The 19235-nt window shown below is 49.8% G+C and overlaps 1 protein-coding gene and 1 long non-coding RNA gene across 3 annotated transcripts; one reads left to right on the forward strand and one right to left on the reverse strand.

Annotated features, from left to right (window-relative positions):
- Window positions 1-658: 658 nt before the first annotated feature.
- Window positions 659-10818, reverse strand: LOC109143359. 2 transcript variants are annotated; one of them, XR_002043478.2, is made up of 4 exons: window positions 10545-10818; window positions 7428-7556; window positions 6636-6735; window positions 659-1827 (listed from the first exon to the last, which is right to left on the reverse strand). It is a non-coding gene; the product is annotated as an uncharacterized LOC109143359 (long non-coding RNA). The 2 variants fall into 2 exon arrangements; XR_002043477.3 differs by having other exon boundaries at window positions 659-4419.
- Window positions 10819-11238: 420 nt separating this feature from the next.
- On the forward strand, window positions 11239-18991 carry RPN1 (ribophorin I). The gene is made up of 10 exons (XM_039559138.1): window positions 11239-11511; window positions 12391-12455; window positions 13658-13964; window positions 14222-14431; window positions 15399-15591; window positions 15918-16017; window positions 16287-16425; window positions 16597-16716; window positions 17116-17361; window positions 18391-18991. The coding sequence occupies exons 1-10, from the start codon at window positions 11284-11286 to the stop codon at window positions 18571-18573; spliced, it is 1791 nt and encodes a 596-aa protein (XP_039415072.1). The 5' UTR covers window positions 11239-11283; the 3' UTR covers window positions 18574-18991.
- The last annotated feature ends 244 nt before the right edge of the window (window positions 18992-19235 follow it).

The raw sequence follows: 19235 nt of genomic DNA on the forward strand, positions 1-19235 counted from the left end.
CATATTCCATGGGGTAACAATTATCCTAGTGATACAAGAGAAATCTGTATTTTCTACTCTCTGTTGACAGCAAGTTCATTTTGTTACTCGGCATTCTTGAATATTCTTCTGTGGTCATCCAAGTCATGTGACTGCTGTGGGTTAGTTAGCTCATGAAGTCAGGAAAGCAACCATGGAGAAAAAAAAGTATTTTTAAAGCTAATGAAAAACAATAAAGGACCGAGGCTACTTCCAGCAACATTAAAAAGAAAATCACACAATCACAGACCTGCTGGGGTTGAAAGGGATCTCTGGAGATCATGCAGCCCAGCCCCAGGCAGGGTCACCCAGAGCAGGTGACACAGGAACACGTCCAGGTGGGATTTGAGTGTCTGCTGAGACTCCATATCCTCCCTGGGCAGCTGTTCCAGTGCTCTGCCACCCTCAACGTGAAGAAATTCTCCCTCATGTTGAGGAGGAACTTCTTGTGGTTTAGTTTATGGCCTTCGCTCCTCATCTTGTCGCTGGGCACCACTGAAGAGTCTGGCACCATCCTTTTGGCACCTATCTTTGAGATATTTGTACGGATTAGAGATCCCCTCTCAGTCTTCTCCAGACTAAACAGGCCCAGCTCCCACTGTCTCTCCTCGTAAGAGAGATGCTCCAGACTCCAGAGAAGGAACTTGTAGCAGCAGTTTATTAGTGCGTTTAGGGTGCCCCATTGCATGCAAAGAGCTGCAGAAAAACCTGGTACCAGTTAAAATGCAAACTGGACAAAAGAGGAAAAGCCCTCAGCACATCAGCAGCTGGTGGAGCAGAGCACTGGCGTGTCCCAGCCAATTGCCTTTAACAGGAGACCCACATGCTGGGCTGCTATGGGCAGACATTAATGGCAAATTACTGCGTGTTCCTCAGCTCTCTTCTCTTAAAAGCTTCCCTTTTTTTATTTGCTTTTTACACAATATGAAAAGCAAACAAAATCTGCGAGTGAAATTTCCTCCTGTACTGCAAAGCAATCCTGGCACCACCTATTACAGACTTTTGTTATGCAGAACTTCACATCAAGTTCCTGTGCCGCTTGCTCTTGACGTGACCAACAGCTGTTTTCCAACTCTCTGTGGGAACACAGCATTTTCTTAAGCTGATGAGGCGACATCCTGCTTGCCTGTAAGAACAGACAGATCCTGGCACTCCAGAGGACCAGTGGCAGCAGACAGGTCCCTGCTATCCACGATGGGAGCTACATTCACAGAGGCAGAGTGAAAGTAGAAGAATGGTGGTAACGAGCTGGCAAATGGAAGTATTGAGTTGCGGCTCTTGACATGCCCCACCCCCCAAATCAAAATAAACACGTGTCCTGCGGGACACCGGAGCGTGCTGCAGTGAGCAGCCCAGCACACTGAGTTTTAGCAGCCTCTGAAGGAAACTGTAGAATGTCAAAACCCAATGAAAACCCATAAAAACCGATCAGTTTGAAACCCAATGCCAATCGTTCCCAATCAGTAACACTGCTCTGAAGAAATCCATTCTCTATCCTTGAGTGGCCTTCACACAGCTAAGTGGATCTCTGAGGTTATAATAACAGGTCTTTAGACATTTACTGGTGCAGAAACCTCAACCTATTTCATGCACTCATTCCTCTAAACCAGGAAGTGAGAATGTCTCCTGCTTTGATTTTCTTCCTTTTGTGTCACCTAATCTCTATTTACTAATCTTCCTGATCCAATTAGAGACAATAAAACATTATATGTCTCACCCACCTCTTTGCTTTTGTCCTTGGACCAAAAGGGCCTCTCCCTTTCCCTTCTCATCCGTGAGATGACGGAGTGAACAGCAGTACAAAAACACCTGCAGAGAGGCCCAGGGAGGACATCACCTCAGCTGTGGCACCTACAGATCCTTGACGTGAGCTGAGAGCATCTGACATTCCCCACAGTGCTTAATGTATTCCCCCTCTCCTGTGGACACACAGCTACCCCCACCCCTGGCCATCTGTGACATTAAAAGAGAGGTCCCCTTATTCCCGTGGTACTTGTCCAGCACATTTCTGCTCTTCAGAGTCCTGCAGTCCCTGGGACCCTTCTTTGCCTCTGTGCCCAGAAAGGTGTAGCACCAGCCTACAGTGGCTGTGCCTCAGTGAAAACTGACTGTCCAGAGCTCCCTGTGTGTAGCTGTCTTCTCTCAGCTGGCTGTGCAATGCTTTCCCTTGTCACCTTTGGCCTTCCAGACCAGCTTCCTCAAACTGTCATTATAATGATCCAACATATGAAAATTAAAAAAGGGAACTTAAACGCAGCAAACACACAAAATGTTGCTTTGGTACTCCAAGCTTTGTCATTCTTTGATTTATCTTGTCTAAAGCAGATTCCCCTTGCTTCTGCTGGCATTTTGTTCATTAGAAATCTGCTATTGCATGGTCACCTATGCATTTCCACTTGAAAGAGCACAGGCCTGTCCCCTAATACCTCCCTGCAGTACAAATACTGCTCTGGTAATCTACTAATGCTTTCACCTTTGCAATCCTCTGATAGGTTCCAAGTCATAGAGCAGCATCACATGAAAATGAAAAGGTAGCTCTGGACAAGACTCGATCACCAGATACCAACTGTAGGAAGCAACTGCAATCACGTTATCTCATGGCAGATCTCCAATCTGTGGTGCAGAGGACATTGAACACAGTGCAGGGATTACGTCTGTGCTCACTGAGAAAATGCATCTGCTGGAGGATGAACATCTTAAAGACAAAGCACCAGTACAGGGTCTAAAGCCATGGAAGCCTGAGCCCCACAGGGAGGGTGGGGCCGACCTGCAGCGCTGCAAAGCCTGATTGTGCCAAGTCCCCTCACACCAGACACAAGAGACACATGAAAAAATGGCTTTGGACTATTTTGACAGCTTCCCTCTGTTCAATAGCAACAGCCACAAGACTACTGCAGAGTTGTCATCTCTTTGATACTGGGAGGTGGCAATGCTGGCATCTTCCCTTAGATGCCAGCTCACTCCCTGAGATGAGAAGGTCCAAACACCTGCTCTGCCTTTGAGTTAACCTCCTGCAGAGGCTGTGGACAACATGCTGAGCACAGGGGACACCCTTGGACAAGTATCTATGCTGGCCTTGGCAAGACAGGCAGGAAGAAACAACCCCATGCTGCTGGTCATGGTGTAAGCTGGGCACCACACGGCCTTGAGCTTACTGTATTTATCTGGGCCTAGACTGGTGGAAACCAAAGCCCATGGAAGAGTCAAGTGTCACAGAGGAAGGGGTGTTTTCATGTGCCAGACTGTGCTCAGGGCCAGAGAGGCATCCACAAACTATTTATAACCATAAACCCACGAGCTGTCACACAAATAGTGACAATCACCTGAGCCTCTTGCAGGTCTCACAGCTGTCCTGCGTCCCCAGCTACAGAGGTTCTCCAACACCACCACCACCAGCACCTTCCCACTTTTACAGCCAGTCCTAAATACCAGCTAATTACTTTTTTACAGCTGTGTTGAAGGTATGCCAGGTAATTTCATATGATTGTTCTCATACTCAAGTGGAGAAGATGATCCAGAGAGTGAAGTAACTTCCCTGAGGCCAGAGTGAGTCAGTTACTTTGTCAGATCCGTGTCCTTCTAAACACAGACATTTCTGAAAGGCTTTTTAAACCGTAGGAGTGGCATAAAAATAGGTACAGAGAGAGGTGAACAGCCAGCACAGAACTGCACAGGCCTTTGTTCAGGGATCGAGGTTTTGCATGAGGAGTGTGTTACCAAAGCAGCAAGTTCTGTGAGCTGTTACCAAGCACTGAAGCCTTCACAGTGAATATCTAGAGAGCCTGAGAGCTGTCAGCTCATGCCATTAGTGCCTTTGAAGCCATGAGGACAGGCAGGACAGGCCGATGGCTGGCAATGCTTGGGACACTCAGCAGGACCCAGAGTTGGTGCCACTGCTCCTCTCTGCACAGGGTGTTGTGCGATGGGGTGGACCAGCCACATGAGCTCTGCATCCAGGCGTTTTGTGGCAAAGGTGGCCATGTCATGCTGTTGTTGCACCCAGAATGTGTCATGGGACAGGAGCCCGGTGCCACGTGACCTCTGTGAGTGGGACACTTTGTGGAACAGGTGACTTGCATGCTGCCTCTTCCTTAACAGTGAGTCATTGCCAAAAGATGTCCCAAAGACAGCTCTCCGTGGGTAGGAACCAAACTGGCTGCAATGCAGCATGCTCTCTGGTGTCTGCAGGTCCATCCTGAATCCTAAGAGACAGGGGTTGTATGCAGAGGCCTAGGGAGTTCCTCTGGGACTCTCCATGGGAAGGACTCAGACATGTCCCACAGCAGGATTCCCACCTCAAACCCCAGGCACCTCTCTGCAAGCACGGGGTTCTGCATATTAGCTTCAGATCTCTTCAACTCTTTTCAAGTGACAGATTTTCACAATCCCCTCTTGTCTGCTCTAAAAGGAGAAGCAAATCCCGTATCAATGGTAACCACAAGAAGCTGGTATAATTTTGAGTGCATATTTTCAAAGACTGTGACAAAGATACTCAGCCTTGAAGGATAAGGGTGTGTGGGCAGTGAGGTTTGCTTTGCTTTTATCTTGGACAACACTTTTCAATGCCTTGTGCCTCAGCAGCTGCATTTCTGACCCCAGGGAGTTATGACTCACTGTTTGCAAATCTCTGAGCCACCAAATTGAAGGTATGCCTCGCAAAGCATGATCCTAAACTGAAATGCTTCTAAGTGGGTGTTACAGCCCCAGTTTTTCTGTTCCAGCATTCAGGACTGGCTCCATATCGCTGCCGGAATTTCTGGCAAATAGAAATCAGCATCTCTTACTTTTTTTAGAAAAACAGGATCTCTCTGGGCTTGTCTCCTTCAGTGAAGTTCTCAACCAACCTGTGAGCAATGAGGCTACAGAAGATGCATTATCCCATCTACCCCAGGACAACACCAGCCTGAGGAACATCTGTTCTGCCCAATTGCTTCAGACACCAACATCAGAGCTGGGGCTGGCCTTCTGGGGGCTAAGGCTGTCTTTTAGCTGCTTTCTGGGTGACCTGTGTGGGGTTTAGTGAGCCACTGGCTGCCATCCTTTCTGTTGGAGTGGATCAGCTCTCTGACTCAGGGAAAAACAACACAAATATCTTATCAAATATTTCTTAGCAGGCAGGCAGGAGAGCTACGTGTGAGGAGCCCAAGCCTTCAGAGAAAGAAATAAGAACAAAGGATCACAAGATCCTCACATTTCTTTTTTCCTTGATCATTGATGTTTTTCTTATCAGGAAAGTGACTGCATACACTGCTGCAGACCAATGCTGTTCACAAGGGGTTAATGCTCCCTCTCTTTGGGAGACCTTCGATAGCAAGGAATCACCACCAGCCATCTGGCAGGGTATGATGAGGTTGTCTATGGGGAAGGGGCCACTGCTGACTGCCAGGTCCACACATGCTGAGGTCCATGAACAGCTGGGCTTGGGTCAGAGATTTTGATTCAGCCAGGCAGGGGCTCAGGGGTGCCTTTGCTGGAGAAATGTAAATCCCAGCTGGCACTTCACAGAGCATGATTCAGGGAAGTCCCTGCTGACGGATTCAAAAATTTAGTAACCTGGTGAGAAATCTGCATTATCTCACTGCTTGAACTCAGGCCTCCTGGAGAGAGCAAAAGAGCTGCCAATCTGTAAATGACCCCCTCTTGTTGCTGTCAGTGGGATCCTCAGCTTCCTGCTGTGTGTGGCAGATCCTGCAAAACTGAAGCTTTAAAATCCAGGTTAAACACTACATGAGCAACAGGCTCCTACATAGATACACCAGCAAGTGCTTCCCTTTCCAAAAACAAGCTGAGAAAGAGGAGTTGCTCTATGTGAAGATGGAAACTTCCTTATTGTGCTGAGTGGCCAGTGACAATTCCTCGCCAGACTTCACCGAGGACAGGATCGTGGACCACAGAACTGTACTGGTCTCAGGTGGGTCCTGGCATCACATTTGGCAGACCTTAAAGGGTCAGGAGTTAAAATGCAACAGCACTTATCAGAGAGATGGGCACTAAATCCCACGTCAGTCCCGTGGCACTGGGGCACTGCATCACCGCACAGCCTTTCCCTCACCTTCCGTCCTTCACCCCGGGGACAAACCACCTCCTGAAGTGACCCCAGCAGACGGACTGCCCGCCCCAGAGCCCGGCAGGCAGCGGGAGGGCACAGTGAAACCTGCAGATCCCTGCAGCGCCAGGTGCCCGCTATCCCCGCAGGTCCGAGCGGCTCTTGCCCATCACAAACAGCCCGGAGGTGCCGCCTCGCCGGGGGCTGCAGCCGGGATGCTGCGGGAGGGATCGCTGTTGCCGAGGTGAGGCCGCAGCCATCGGGGCGGCGCCGCCGCGGCCGGGCGGGCCCGGGGGCGGGGCTAAGGAGTGACCCCGCCCCTCCCCACCCCGCCGCGCCCCGCGCGCCCCCTGGCGGCGCCGCGCGGCCATGGCGGGCTGGGGGACATGGCCGAAGGGACATGGCCGGGGGGCCGGTGAGGCTTTTTGTCCCCCCTCAGAGCTGGGAACCGGCTCCATCGCCCAGTCTGGACGGGGCAGAAGTGGCACCGCTTCCTGCAGCTGCCGGCCAGGACCGCAGCACGCCCAGCGCAGGTCAGGGATCTCAGCACCAGCCTCTCAGGTGTTCCTACCTTGATTCCACTGCGGGGCTCTTTCACTGTATTTATCTCCGTGATTTCAGCCAAACGCGGGTGCTCTTGCCTCCACCACTGGCCTTGGGAGGTTGTAACCCTGGGGCAAACAAGCAGATGGAGAGATGTGATTCTGTGTGAGGCCTTGCAAGGATTTGGTGATCACAGCCCTCATCTGCAGCACAAGGGTGAGATTCAGCTGCTGCCCCAGGAGCCAGCAGGTCTCCTCTCTGCCCACAGCTAGGACCCCCAGCCTTCTCCTCTGGAGCCGGGAAGCACAGCAGCTTCCCTGCCTCCTTGGTTCTCAGTGATAGGCAGCGTCTGTCTTTTCCAAAACACGCACTTTTGTCCTCCTCTCTTCCTCCTCTGGCTTTGCAGATGCCAGTCCACCGAAGGCATTTTCAAGCTGTGGGGTACCCAGGTCCTACGTGAACTGTGAAGTGCTTGAGTTGCAGCCCTAATCACACCCTCAATTTTTTATATAGTTAAAACAGCACTGTTTCCTCTATCCAAAACATGCTGTGATCCTGTGACAAAATCCAGACACTCCCAGCCCAAAGCAGCTCTCCTTGTGTGGACCACATACCTTGCTCAGGTTTTGCATTTCAACTGTACATGTGTGGCAGATTTTTTTCATTCACAGCCTGCCAGTGCCTGCCTATGGCTATTTCAGTTACATTTTTAGTAAGCTTTAAGAAGAGTTAAAAGTACTTTTTAAAGTTATGAAGTGTCCTCTTTTCCACATTTTTTTTTCTCCTTATTTCAACAACACTCATCACACAGTGGTCTCACCTCCTTGCAGGACTCACAGATGCTCTCCCATATTCTTCCAGGAGGTTTTCCCTGTGTGTTTCCCAATGCTTCAGACAATTGCTGTGCACAGACAGGTTTTTTCATTGTTTTTTTTCTGAGTCTTGTGGTCTGACAAGGAGACAAAACCAGATTTTTTTTTTTAAACCAGGAAGAAATTATTTTAAAGAAAGGTGAACACTATAAGGAGGGAGGAGGGATGGGCTACTGCAGATCACTAAATTAACTTGAAAAAACCCAGAGGAGCAGCCCCTAGGCAGACAGTACCCCATCACCACTGTCTCTCTGCTAAGGCAGGATGTGTTTCCAGAGTAGCTGAACAAAGAGCCAAGCTCCAAACAGCCCCCTCCAAGTCCACCATTCTATGGAAACCCCAAATAAGAGTAACGGTGTGCTTTGCTTGGCAGAGGCTCAGTGTGAGTTGTGCTGACGAGCTAAAAAATGAGGTTGTAAAAATAATGAAACTGGAAGAGTGTTTTTTTTTCTTTTTCTCCAGCTGCTTTTTGAGGGCCTTAGCAAGGCTAAGCAAACTTACACCTGTGCTCTCATGACTGGCAAGTGTAACACCTTGCTCAGGATTGAAAACAGAGAGAGAAGTGCCCTGTGCCTCCCACTGGCAGCCAAAAGGCTGTTGGATTAAGGTTAAATGGTGAAACACCAATAAAGTCTGAAGCAGGGAGGTTTTTTTCAGGATCACCGATAGATTTGTATTAAAATCTTCAAGGTATTGCCAGGATGACTTCCGCTACATATGCATAGCCCTGTTTATTCTCTCCTGCCCCTGACCTGGGCTCCTCAGAGAGCAACATACTGTTTCATGGTCCCTGCACATTCCTGGTGCAAGCTCCCCACTGGTATGAGGATCACACCAGAATAAATCCTGTTCCCTGCTGCTACAGGCTTCAGTGTGCTTCTGTGGTCACAGCCAACCCCCTCCTTCCAGAAAACAACTTCTCCTTCCCTCCTTGAGAACAAATTGCTCTGACAGATGACACAGCTCTGAGTTTGGCATCAGCCCTGTAAAAACAGAGGAACGCAGGGCTTTTCCTGGGGTGCGGTTCTGTCCATGGTTTATCCTGCCAGAGGCATTTATTAGACCACTCTGGTCCCTCAGCTCTGGCAGACGGCTGGGCTGGCACCGGCTCCATCGCGGCTGTCCCCCTCCCACTGCTCCTTGGCCCTGAGGGTGACACGCTCTCTCCACAGCACATGGGGAGCTGGGGCACTCTGCCAGATGGCAGCAGGGTCTGGTAACCTCTCTCATGCTGCTTCCTGACCTGCAGCTCTCTGGGACGTTACTGCTGGAGGGAGACATTCCTTGCAATGAGGGAACTAAAAAAACAACACATAAAGAGAGAAAAAGCAGCTCTGAACTCCTGGCTCTCTCTGTTACTTGGCACCAGGCCTGGGTGGCCAGATCTGCACACGGGCACCGCAGCCTGTCCCTGCTTGAACACAGCCTGCAAGCTGTCCCTGAGCTGTCCCTGGAGCTGTCCCAGCCACCATCACCAGCACACCCAGCCAGGGGCTACGAGGAGCTGTGACTGACCCCATGCATGAAGAACAGCTTGGCACTGCTCACAGGGCAGTGGCAAGAGGGGCCTGCAGAGCCAAACGTAGCCTTGAACAAGCCCAAAGGCAGCAGCTTTTCAACCCAAGGACAAATTTAGTCTATGTGGTAGGGCTGAAGTCTTGAAAGAGATGATGCACAGGCTTAGCATGACTCAATTATCACAATTAGAAATGGATTCAAACACAGGGTTAGTGTACAACAGTATGGTTCAGAGCTCACCAGGGTCTGGATGGGTCACATATTGAAACTGGCATTTGCCAGCGAGTTCAAATCCAGCCTATGGGATGAACTCCTTGGAGAGCAACCTTTGGCCCAGGATGTAACAACTGAAGCCAAATCATTTCCAGACACAAGGGACATATGCATTTATTTCTTTCCCTCCATTTACCAGGAGAAATTGCCCTAAGGGAGAGAGGGAAATAAGAGCTGTAGCTGCGTGTCTTATTAAAGAGGCCGACTGGAGTTCATTTATTCCCTGTGACACATGGAAGGACAGTGACAGCCGTTCCTAGCAGAGGAACTTGCAAACCCAACCTGGACAACTGGAAGGCGTTCCCAGATGTAGCACTGCTGGCCAGCCTTAAATTAGAAGCGTCTGTTCTGCTCAGCCTCTCATGTTTCATGGTTGCTTCCCTCTGAACGTGCCTACACAGTTCCAGGCCCCAAAGCCCAGCTCTTTGGAGAAGGCCAAGATAAACAGGCTTTTTCCTGGAGAGCAGAGGGACCTGGAACATCTCCCTGGCTGGAAGCATCAGGCTGAGGAGGTGGAACCCGCCCCTGCAGCCATCTCCTGCTGTGCTGCTGGAAGAGAGCACCACTGTCACCCGAAACACGGTGACAAACTACCTGCTTGTGCTAGGATATGCTACAGGGCAAACTGCCAAATTCACAGGGCTGGTGCCTACATAAATCAAAGGGAAAGTGAAGTAATGTGCCAAGAAAATTTCCATGATCGGAATTTGGGGGGGTGGGGGAATGGTAAGGGGAGAAAAAGAAAGCTAGTTGAGAAATGATGCTGTTTTGAACATAGCACACCAGGAGACATCCCATTCTATTTAGCCTTTGCCAAGGGGCTATTTGACTCCATATCCAAACACATAATTTAGGAAATCCTCTTCCGATACTTGGCAATCTCAGGCCAAATCAAAGAATTATCTCTGTGACTCATATTAGGAACTTAAAGAAAGATTGAGTCCTGGATCCCATTATGCAAACATGAAAGGTCTGCTGTCCCACAGGGCTCACAGGCAAAAGCCCTGCTCCGGCAATCACAGCAGATAACATCCGTTCCTTGCTTTTATCTGCCTTAGATGTTTGGGAATAAAGTGTCAATCACCTCTTCCCCAGTCATGTGTTAAACCACTAACATTTTCCTTTCCCCAGCTGCCTTAAGTCAGTTCAGGGCTGGTTACCATGCCTTGGCTACCTGTAGCACTTCTACTCTGGCATCACCTAGCTGTCAATTATCTGTGCTTTTTAGCAGAAAACTTGGGTTCAGCTTAAACTCTATTTGTGTTAAACCTCACCTTCCTGAGCAACAATGATCTGTGTGCCAGGCCAGTGAGATGAACTGTCCCAATTTGAGGCTCATTAATTCAACAGCATAATCAAAAGCACCAAAGTCCATCCCTCTGCAGTGCTCCCAGTGCTGTGCTTGGTGATCTCAGTGTCATCCACACCAATAGCTCCTCCAGGCCATCCTATGCCCAGCACTTCCACAAGGATTGACACCTCTGGCCCCTGGAAGCCCTGGCAGGAACCGGCCACTGCTAAAAACACGGAGAAACAGAGCTGCTTTGTGCCGTGGCTGGAGAGGAGGCTGAGGAGCACGTAAAAGCCCTGAGCATCCCGGAATATTTGTTAAAGTTGGTTTTTTCGCTCTTTTTCGGGAAGAAAAAGAAGTGGGAGACCCCAGGAGGGCCCAACAAGCAGCCCTCGGCCGGTCCCAAGGCCTGCCCAGGCCTGAGAGCTCAGCAAGAGCACGGGCCCAGCTCCCCGCGGAAACACCCAAGCTCGCCGACAGAACCTGGGCGCCGAGGAAGGGCCGGGGCTGCGCGAAGCCGAAGCCATCCGCGGGACTCCGGAGCCGCCCGCCCAGCTTCTCCCCTCAGGCACCGCGGAAGGCGGGGAGGAGGGGGGCGGGCCTCCAGCACCGCTGGGAGCCGCCATCGCGAGCCTCCTCCCCCACTGGACGCCGCCATCTTGTGCCCTCCCCGTACAGCGCGGGCGCCGCCATCTTGTGCCCTCCCCACGCGGGTGCCGGTCATGGCGGGGCTACTGTGCCACCTCCTGCTCCTCTGCCTGGCGGCCGCTGCAGCCAGCGCCGATCTGGTGCTGGAGGAGGTGCGGCGCTCGCTGGACCTCAGCACGCACCTGGCCAAGGTCTCGGCCGAGCTCAACCTCGCCAACGCGCCGGGTGGCGCGGCCGCCTCCGCCTTCCTGCTGGCGCTGGAGCCCGGGCTGGAGCCGCGCCTGGCCCACCTGGGCGTGCAGGTGAGCGTGGGGAGCAGGCACCGAGCGCCGCTCCCGCGGGGGCCGCGGAGGGGCCGCGGGCGCTGCCCGGCCCCTCGCCCGGAGGGACACGTCGGCACTGCCGGGCCCTCAGCGCCGCTCCCGGATCCCTCAGCGCCGCTCCCGGATCCCGCAGCGCCGCTCCCGGATCCCGCAGCCGGCCGGGAATGGGGCTGTCTGTCGCGGTGTGAGGGCGGAGGTGGGAGGCCTGGCAGGCGATGAGGGGGGCGATTCACGCCGTCACGGCTGGGCGGGAGTCGCCGCTAGCACGGCCGGAGCAGGGCTGGCAGCCCCAGGCAGCGCCGGGACGGGGGACCTGGCCCTTACCCACAGGAGGAACGAAGGAGCAGTAGGACAATACTTCTGTCCTAACCCCAGAAGTATTGTCACTTTATATAAATTTTACATACAGCATAGAGACGTACGTAACAGCGCTCTATAGTATATCTATATACAGGGTTCTGTAGTATACCTCAACTGGTCAAGCCATATTCCCGCGGCCTGCTCACTCCCCAGTCACAAGGGAAATCACAAAAGCATTTGATCAATATTCTCATTTCTGCAAATTATGGTGACTGTGCCTGGTTGGGAACCAGGCTGAGAGAACATGGGAACATGAGAGTTACCAGAAACCTCCAGTACCTGTTTCTGCACACTGACCACACTGCAGTTTGTATTCGTGAACAACATTATGAAAGGGCCTTTTAAAAAGAATTTTCTTAATAAATTAATTATATATAAGCTTGTACTTTCCGGGGGACATCCCTCCTAAAAACTCCTTACGGGGACTGTACACTTTGCCCTGGATGTGTTAAGTCTATTAAATAGCAGCTCACTGATCCATCTGTTGTTTGGGAACAGGTGAAAGGTGAGGAAGAGGAGGAGAACACCTTGGAAGTGAAAGAGACTAAAGTTAAGGGCAAAACGTGAGTATCACCCTCTAAGGTCAACACCTAGAGTTGTGCATGGGGGATTCATAATTGTCTTCACAGTGAAGTAGAGATACTACCCCAGTTCGACGTACCTAGAGATCACGAGTGTTTTCTTCCTCAGCTGTGCTCAGTCTCTTGTACTCAGTGCTTTGGCTTTGAGTAATGCCCTGGCCCCTTATTAAGGGACACCAGGTGAGACAAGCATTTGGTCATGCTCTTACCCATCACTCCCTTTTGAGCTCTCAGATAGTTGGCAGGGGTGACTCCAGAGAGCTTAGTGCCCTGTGCCTGTGTGGAGGGCACCACAGAGTGCTGGGTACCATGTCCCAGCACAGGCTCTTCCTGCTGCAGGGAGAGAGGATGCTGCAGTTTGCATCAGGCTCTGTACTGCCAAGCTTGGAATATTATGTGGGTGCTGCAGGCTGGGCGCGCAGGTGTTTTCTGAGCCATGAGAGCTGAGCGGTGCCTGTAAAGTGGCTCAAAAGCACGGTGCAGCTGCATTTCAAGAGTACAGTGGCTGTGGAGTTAAGTTGCCAGGGTAGACCTTGGCTTCTGACGTGCCCGGATGTCTCATATGATCCTGCCCTTGGGCCACCAGGCATGACATGAAGTATGTTCACTTCTGGCATCACCTCAGTCTGTCCAGTGCATCCTTACAGATTTGTAAAAGATTCTGTAGAACCTCCATCCAAAACGTTGCTCCTATTCTGGCCATCCTTAATTTCAGATCCTGTGGGCAAAAATCTGAGAATGAACAGACTTTTTGGGAACAGGTGCTTAAGATGTTTGTGATTAGTCTTCTGGACTTGTGCCCATGCTTCCTTTGATGCAGATCACTCCTGTCATCTGGAGAAGAATGGAAAAAACTCTTGCTGAAGCTTTATAAATGCAGGATTAAGGAGTGGTGTTTCACCATTCCTCTTCCAAAAAGGGAACGCAGTGGTTTTTTTGTGAAGCAAAGACTGTAACTGTGCCTGGACACAGTTCACCCTGGGCTGCTTCCCCAGTCTAGAGTAATCACACCTCCTGGGAGAAGACATCTCTATGTCTTGGAGGAGCAAGTAAAATACTTGCCCAAATCACACATTATACATGTGATACATGGTCACCCCTCCACAGGGGATGTTGCAGTGGGTGGATCTGAATGCTCTCTCAAGGGAGATCCCACATAACTTACCTGTTCTTCTCCCTTCCAGTGGGAAATTCTTCTCCGTGAAGCTGCCATCTCCTTTGGCCCCAGGAGCCAAGGTCCGTGTCTCTGTTGAAATGGTTTTCACGCACGTCTTGCAGCCCTATCCCACCCACATCACCCAAAGTGAGAAGCAGTTTGTGGTCTTTGAAGGAAATCACTATTTTTACTCACCGTACGTCACCAAGACCCAAACAACCCGTGTCAAACTGGCCTCCAGGAATGTGGAGAGTTACACCAAGCTGGGCAACCCTTCCCGCACTGAGGACATGATTGAATATGGCCCCTTCAAGGACATACCTCCATACAGCCAGGTAAACGTCTGTGCAAAGGGGTTGTGGCTCTGCAGAGAGCATCTTCCAGACATGGAAGATGTGTCTCAGAGGCTGGAGAGTGGGAAGCAGAGGCTTTCACGTAGAAATTGCAGGTCAAACACGAGTTAGACTGTGTGCAGGCCAGGAACGTGTGTATGTGCCAAGGAGGGTTCTCTGTGGCACATGGAGTGGATCATTTTGAGGGGAGCTTGCTCCTTACTTTGGGTCTGACAGTTTATCTTTTTTCCCCTCATTAGGACACTCTGAAGGTGCACTATGAAAATAACAGTCCATTCCTGACCATCACCAGCATGACACGAGTCATTGAGGTGTCTCACTGGGGTAACATTGCAGTTGAAGAGACGGTTGATTTAAAGCACACAGGAGCAGTGCTGAAAGGGCCTTTCTCCAGATACGACTACCAGAGACAGCCAGACAGTGGGATCTCTTCTGTCAAGTCTTTTAAGGTTGACATTTTGCACATGTATTTTTTTTGTAACTGTGGCTTCCCCCTTTTTTAGATCCCCAGAGGAAAAAAGATACAGTTGTCCTTTGCCTTTTGTTTGGTAACCATACCCCAATAATAAGGGAATATTAAAACTCTGGTCTATTTTCAGAGAAAGCTTGTGCTGCTTAGGAATAGCCTTTAGAAGCAGCATTAGGAGGTTATACACTTTATTGCATCTGCTGGTCCAACAGACTGCACATACATGTAGTGGGCATGTAGTGTTCTCCACGCTCCCACCCCTCCAATCTCAGGGACCCTCTAAACCCCTTACCCCCCTGTATTGAGATGTCTGCTTTGGGTCTTCCACTGTGCATGGGCCATTTATTCTGTCCCCACCTCCTTGTTTTCAGAGTTGCCTCTCTGTTATATCCTCCTCCTGCTGAACAGTATTAATTGGAAACTCACCCATTCATTCCTTGCTCACAAAGCACTCAACAAGAATTAAAGCTGTGGCTCTGCTAGCCAGATGTAAAAAATATTATGTGTTCTCATCTGAACCAAAATCTTTCTTGCTGCTTGAAGCCTCGAAGATTGATTGTTGTAATTCTCTAGGGTGGTGCAGCCAAACAGAAATCTCATTTTGCTGAGTGCAAAGCCAGCAAGCCCAATGAGCTAGGGCAGCAGGCTGGAGTGAAGAGGGGATTGCTGTCCTGGTGGGCATGATGAGATCCTTGCTGTCTAGGGAGTTTGAAACTGGGCTGGAGAAAGCACATTCATTTGGAGGCCAAGTGATTTTAGTGCTGGCAGCCACTTGTGGGATTGCTTGTAATAGCACAATTTTACCACTCAGTGCAACTGAATGGCCATTTTGTCATGTCTCACGTGGGAGCACAGTTTCTCAATGCTTACCAGCCTTTATTGGTTTTGCCAGTTTCACTGAAAGTAACACCCATCTTGTGCACTCACTGTTGCTTCTCTCCATACAGACCATTCTCCCAGCTGCTGCTCAGGACGTCTATTACAGAGATGAAATTGGGAACATCTCCACCAGCCACCTCCTTGTCCTGGATGACTCTGTGGAGATGGAGATCCGTCCCCGATTCCCGCTTTTTGGGGGCTGGAAAACCCATTACATCATTGGCTATAACCTGCCAAGCTACGAATACCTCTACAATCTTGGTGGGTGGCTGAGGGGAAGGGAATAAAAACTGCCCTCTTGTGTGTTGAAAGGTGGTTGCTGTACAGTAAAGAATTGAAAGCTGTGATACACTGCACCTTAACAACAACAGTTGCCAGCTATTTTTTCTAGAATATGCAAATCCACTTTTTTTGTGCTTCCCTCAGGTCTTTGTAGACATCTGGTTAAACTATATCTGAGTGAGCTAGTGCCCCCTGCTGCACAATTATCCATGCAAATTGTGCTCCTGCCTTGGGTGGGAGCTGAGCTTCAAGGTTGTCTCTTGTTCTCTGAGGAACTGTAACCACCCTCTGCTCTGCACTCTTAGGTGATCAGTATGCCCTGAAGATGAGGTTTGTTGACCACGTGTTTGATGAGCAAGTTACAGACTCTCTGACTGTCAAGATTGTCCTGCCAGAAGGTGCCAAGTAAGTGTCATTCCTCCTGGCTTGTTATTGCAGACAGTGCTGTGTTGGTGGCAGTTCTCCAGTCTGCTCTAATGGCCTGGGGACAGTGAATCAAAACCATGACTGTGCATATGGAGGAGATCTTGGAACACAGCTTTGCTTCCTTGTAGAGCCTTGTTTAAAGTGCATAATTTACCTTGTGCTAGAGGCCACAATTGGCCAGACAAGTCCTGGGTTACATCATCTCAAACACCATAGGGTCATGTGGAACTGTCTGGTTTTATCTGCAGGAATATCCATGTGGACAGCCCCTATGAAATCAATCGTGCCTCAGACGAGCTTCACTACACATATCTGGACACTTTTGGACGTCCTGTTATTGTGGCACACAAGAGCAACCTGGTGGAGCAGCACATCCAGGACATTGTGGTGAGTGTGGCCTCAGCAGTTGTGCCTCCTCTGAATTCAGCAGCATGGTCAAAACACCTAAGAAATGAACACTTGCTGGACTGCATGGGTGGTTCTGCTGCTGCCTGAGGAGAGGGGTTAACCCCTGCAGTAACATGGGACTCTGCTCAGTGTTTGGAACTTACCTTGTAGGTTCATTACACCTTCAACAAAATCCTGATGCTGCAAGAGCCTCTCTTGGTGGTTGGAGCCTTTTACATCTTGTTCTTCACTGTGATTGTCTATGTCAGGCTGGATTTCTCCATCACCAAGGTCTGTATGATGAAGAGCCCTGTGGGAGTATAAGCAGATTTCTCAGCTGATGAATGGAGATTTTTCATACCAGTAATTCTCACTGAATGTTCCTGCTGTTCAGATGTTTTACTTGTTTGAAGTCCTGTTTTTGTTCAGCCTGAGCATTGGTACTCCAATGTAGGGCTGATCTGGTGTCTCCCTCTGCAGTGTTTTCACTGTTAAAACTATTTGTTGGGCTGGGCTAAGTGCTGAAAGGTGCTTGCCCTAATCAGCACTTGCACCATTCACCTAATTACTGTCAGTTGACTTAATTGCAAAAGGAACAGTTTCTATAACAGTCCTGTGGCAGATTGCAGGCATGGCTTGATGCAGGTCAAAGATACAACTGCTTTGATCTTCCCTTCTGTCCTGTTGCAGGATCCAGCTGCTGAAGCCAGGATGAAGGTTGCCTGCATCACAGAGCAGGTGCTTACTCTGGTGAACAAGAGGCTTGGGCTGTACCGTCACTTTGATGAAGCAGTGAATAAATACAAGCAGTCGCGGGACATCTCCACCCTGAACAGTGGCAAAAAGTCTTTGGAGATGGAGCACAAGGCACTGACGAATGAAATAGCCTCTCTGCAGTCTAAACTGAAGACAGAAGGCTCTGACTTATGTGATAAAGTGAGAAATTAAAATTTATTTTATAAGCTCTCCTGTTCTTGGCTCTGTCAAGTATTCTGCATGAGTTTTAACTGGGGGTTTAGTTTCTGCAGCCAGTCTAGGTTGTTTTTTTTATCTGAAAATGGCTTGATCTCTGCAAGGGGGTGTGAAAAGTGTTATTTTTGCAGTAATCTCAGTTATGCAGCCGTGTAAGTGTTGCTGGTAAACAGCTGCTTGTGCTGTTTCTTAAGTAGCCCTTGAACCAGCTGCATTTGTACACATTATTGAGTTTGTAACACAATCCTGATGCTTCTCATTGAGCTCATGGCAGTGACATTTAGGCAAAAATGGCAACTATCCACACATTAATAGTTCTGACTTTACTACTCACACCAGTAAACCCAAAATCTTCTCTCTCATCTCTTATTTTCTTGCACGTTTGCATTTGGTGGTGACAGAATTTTGGTAACATGATGCTCCTCGGGGGGTGTTTTGCTGTGCCATGTTGAAAGCCATGGCACAATGAACGTACACCCACTGTCCTGCCCTTCAAATACATTTTAACACTTACCCAAAACAGCCACTTAACCCCAAGTGAGGGACACTTTAGTCTCTAAGGTCCATTTAGTCAACAGCCAGCTTGGTTAATCTGTTATTAACTCTTAAGAGTAGCTCTGTCATTGCAGACCTGCTACTCACACACCATGAGTGTTAAGTGTAGGGACACAGCTTCCAGCTGTTAGAGCTGTGATTTAGCTTGAAGCCTTTAAAATCTGTCATTAAATACTCTTTTAACAGTCTCTTGCCAGTATGGCTCCTGGGTCCTTGGAGCCCCTCTTATCTGCACTGCTTAGTTACCCGTTCATGGAATATTCTTCATAATGTGATGCCAGGGAGAGGTGATGGCTCAGGAGGCAACATTCAGGGATCGGAGATGTTTCTACTTAGCACTGACTTCATCTACCATCTCTTCTATTCCAGCTTCACTGTAGGGATTTTTTTGTTTTGTTTTGTCTCCTCTAATACTCCCTTGCTTTGTCACCCTGCCAGGTAAGTGAGATTCAGAAGCTGGATGGCCAAGTGAAGGAGCTGGTCCTGAAGTCGTCGGTGGAGGCGGAGCGGCTGGTGGCAGGCAAGCTCAAGAAGGACACGTACATCGAGAACGAGAAGATGCATTCCAACAAGCGCCAGGACCTGGTCTCCAAAATCGACAACATCCTCGATGCCCTGTAACTCTGCTTTAGCAGCCATGCCGAGGGGAGAGGTATGAAGAGAGATGAGAGTGATACACTTTGAGTCAAAACTCCTTCCCAGCAAAATTAGGGGAAAAGTTGATGTGGAATGTCTGAAAGTACATTTTGTTTTTAGATTTTTCTATAGAGCCTGTCTGCTCAGCAGCACGTGCTGTGCAAGGGACCACGCCATCATGTTTGGCTGGGTAATGGGGTTTCTTTACCAGAGGTGAGACTCAGCCAAGTTATGAAAGAGTCTCCTGCTTTTGGTTTGCCCTGTATAGATGTGCCCTGAGTAAACGCACACAAGGAGCCGGTCTGAGCACAGACATGCTCATGGCAAAGCTGAATGTTGCAGCTCTGGAAAGAATAAAAAATACCTTTGTTCTACTTTGAAATAAAACCGTCACTGCCTCGCCTCTACGTGTTGTGCTGGGCTGGGGGGAGGTGGAGGGGCTGGGTAGCCCCATCCTGCCCATGGCCAGGCAGTGCAGTTCCCTGTGGAGCAGAGTTCAGCCCTGACCACTCCTGCCTCCTGTCAGCTGTGTGCCCTGAGGTCAGAGCTCTGCCACCCCGCAAAGCCCTGACCCAGACAGGGGCGAAAGCCAAGCCCTTGTTCCTCAGGGATGTGCATGCACTTACACCCTTACGGGGAGAGAAACA

This window comes from Corvus cornix, chromosome 12 (genome assembly GCF_000738735.6).
Source record: "Corvus cornix cornix isolate S_Up_H32 chromosome 12, ASM73873v5, whole genome shotgun sequence".
Classification (NCBI taxonomy): Eukaryota; Metazoa; Chordata; class Aves; order Passeriformes; family Corvidae; genus Corvus; species Corvus cornix.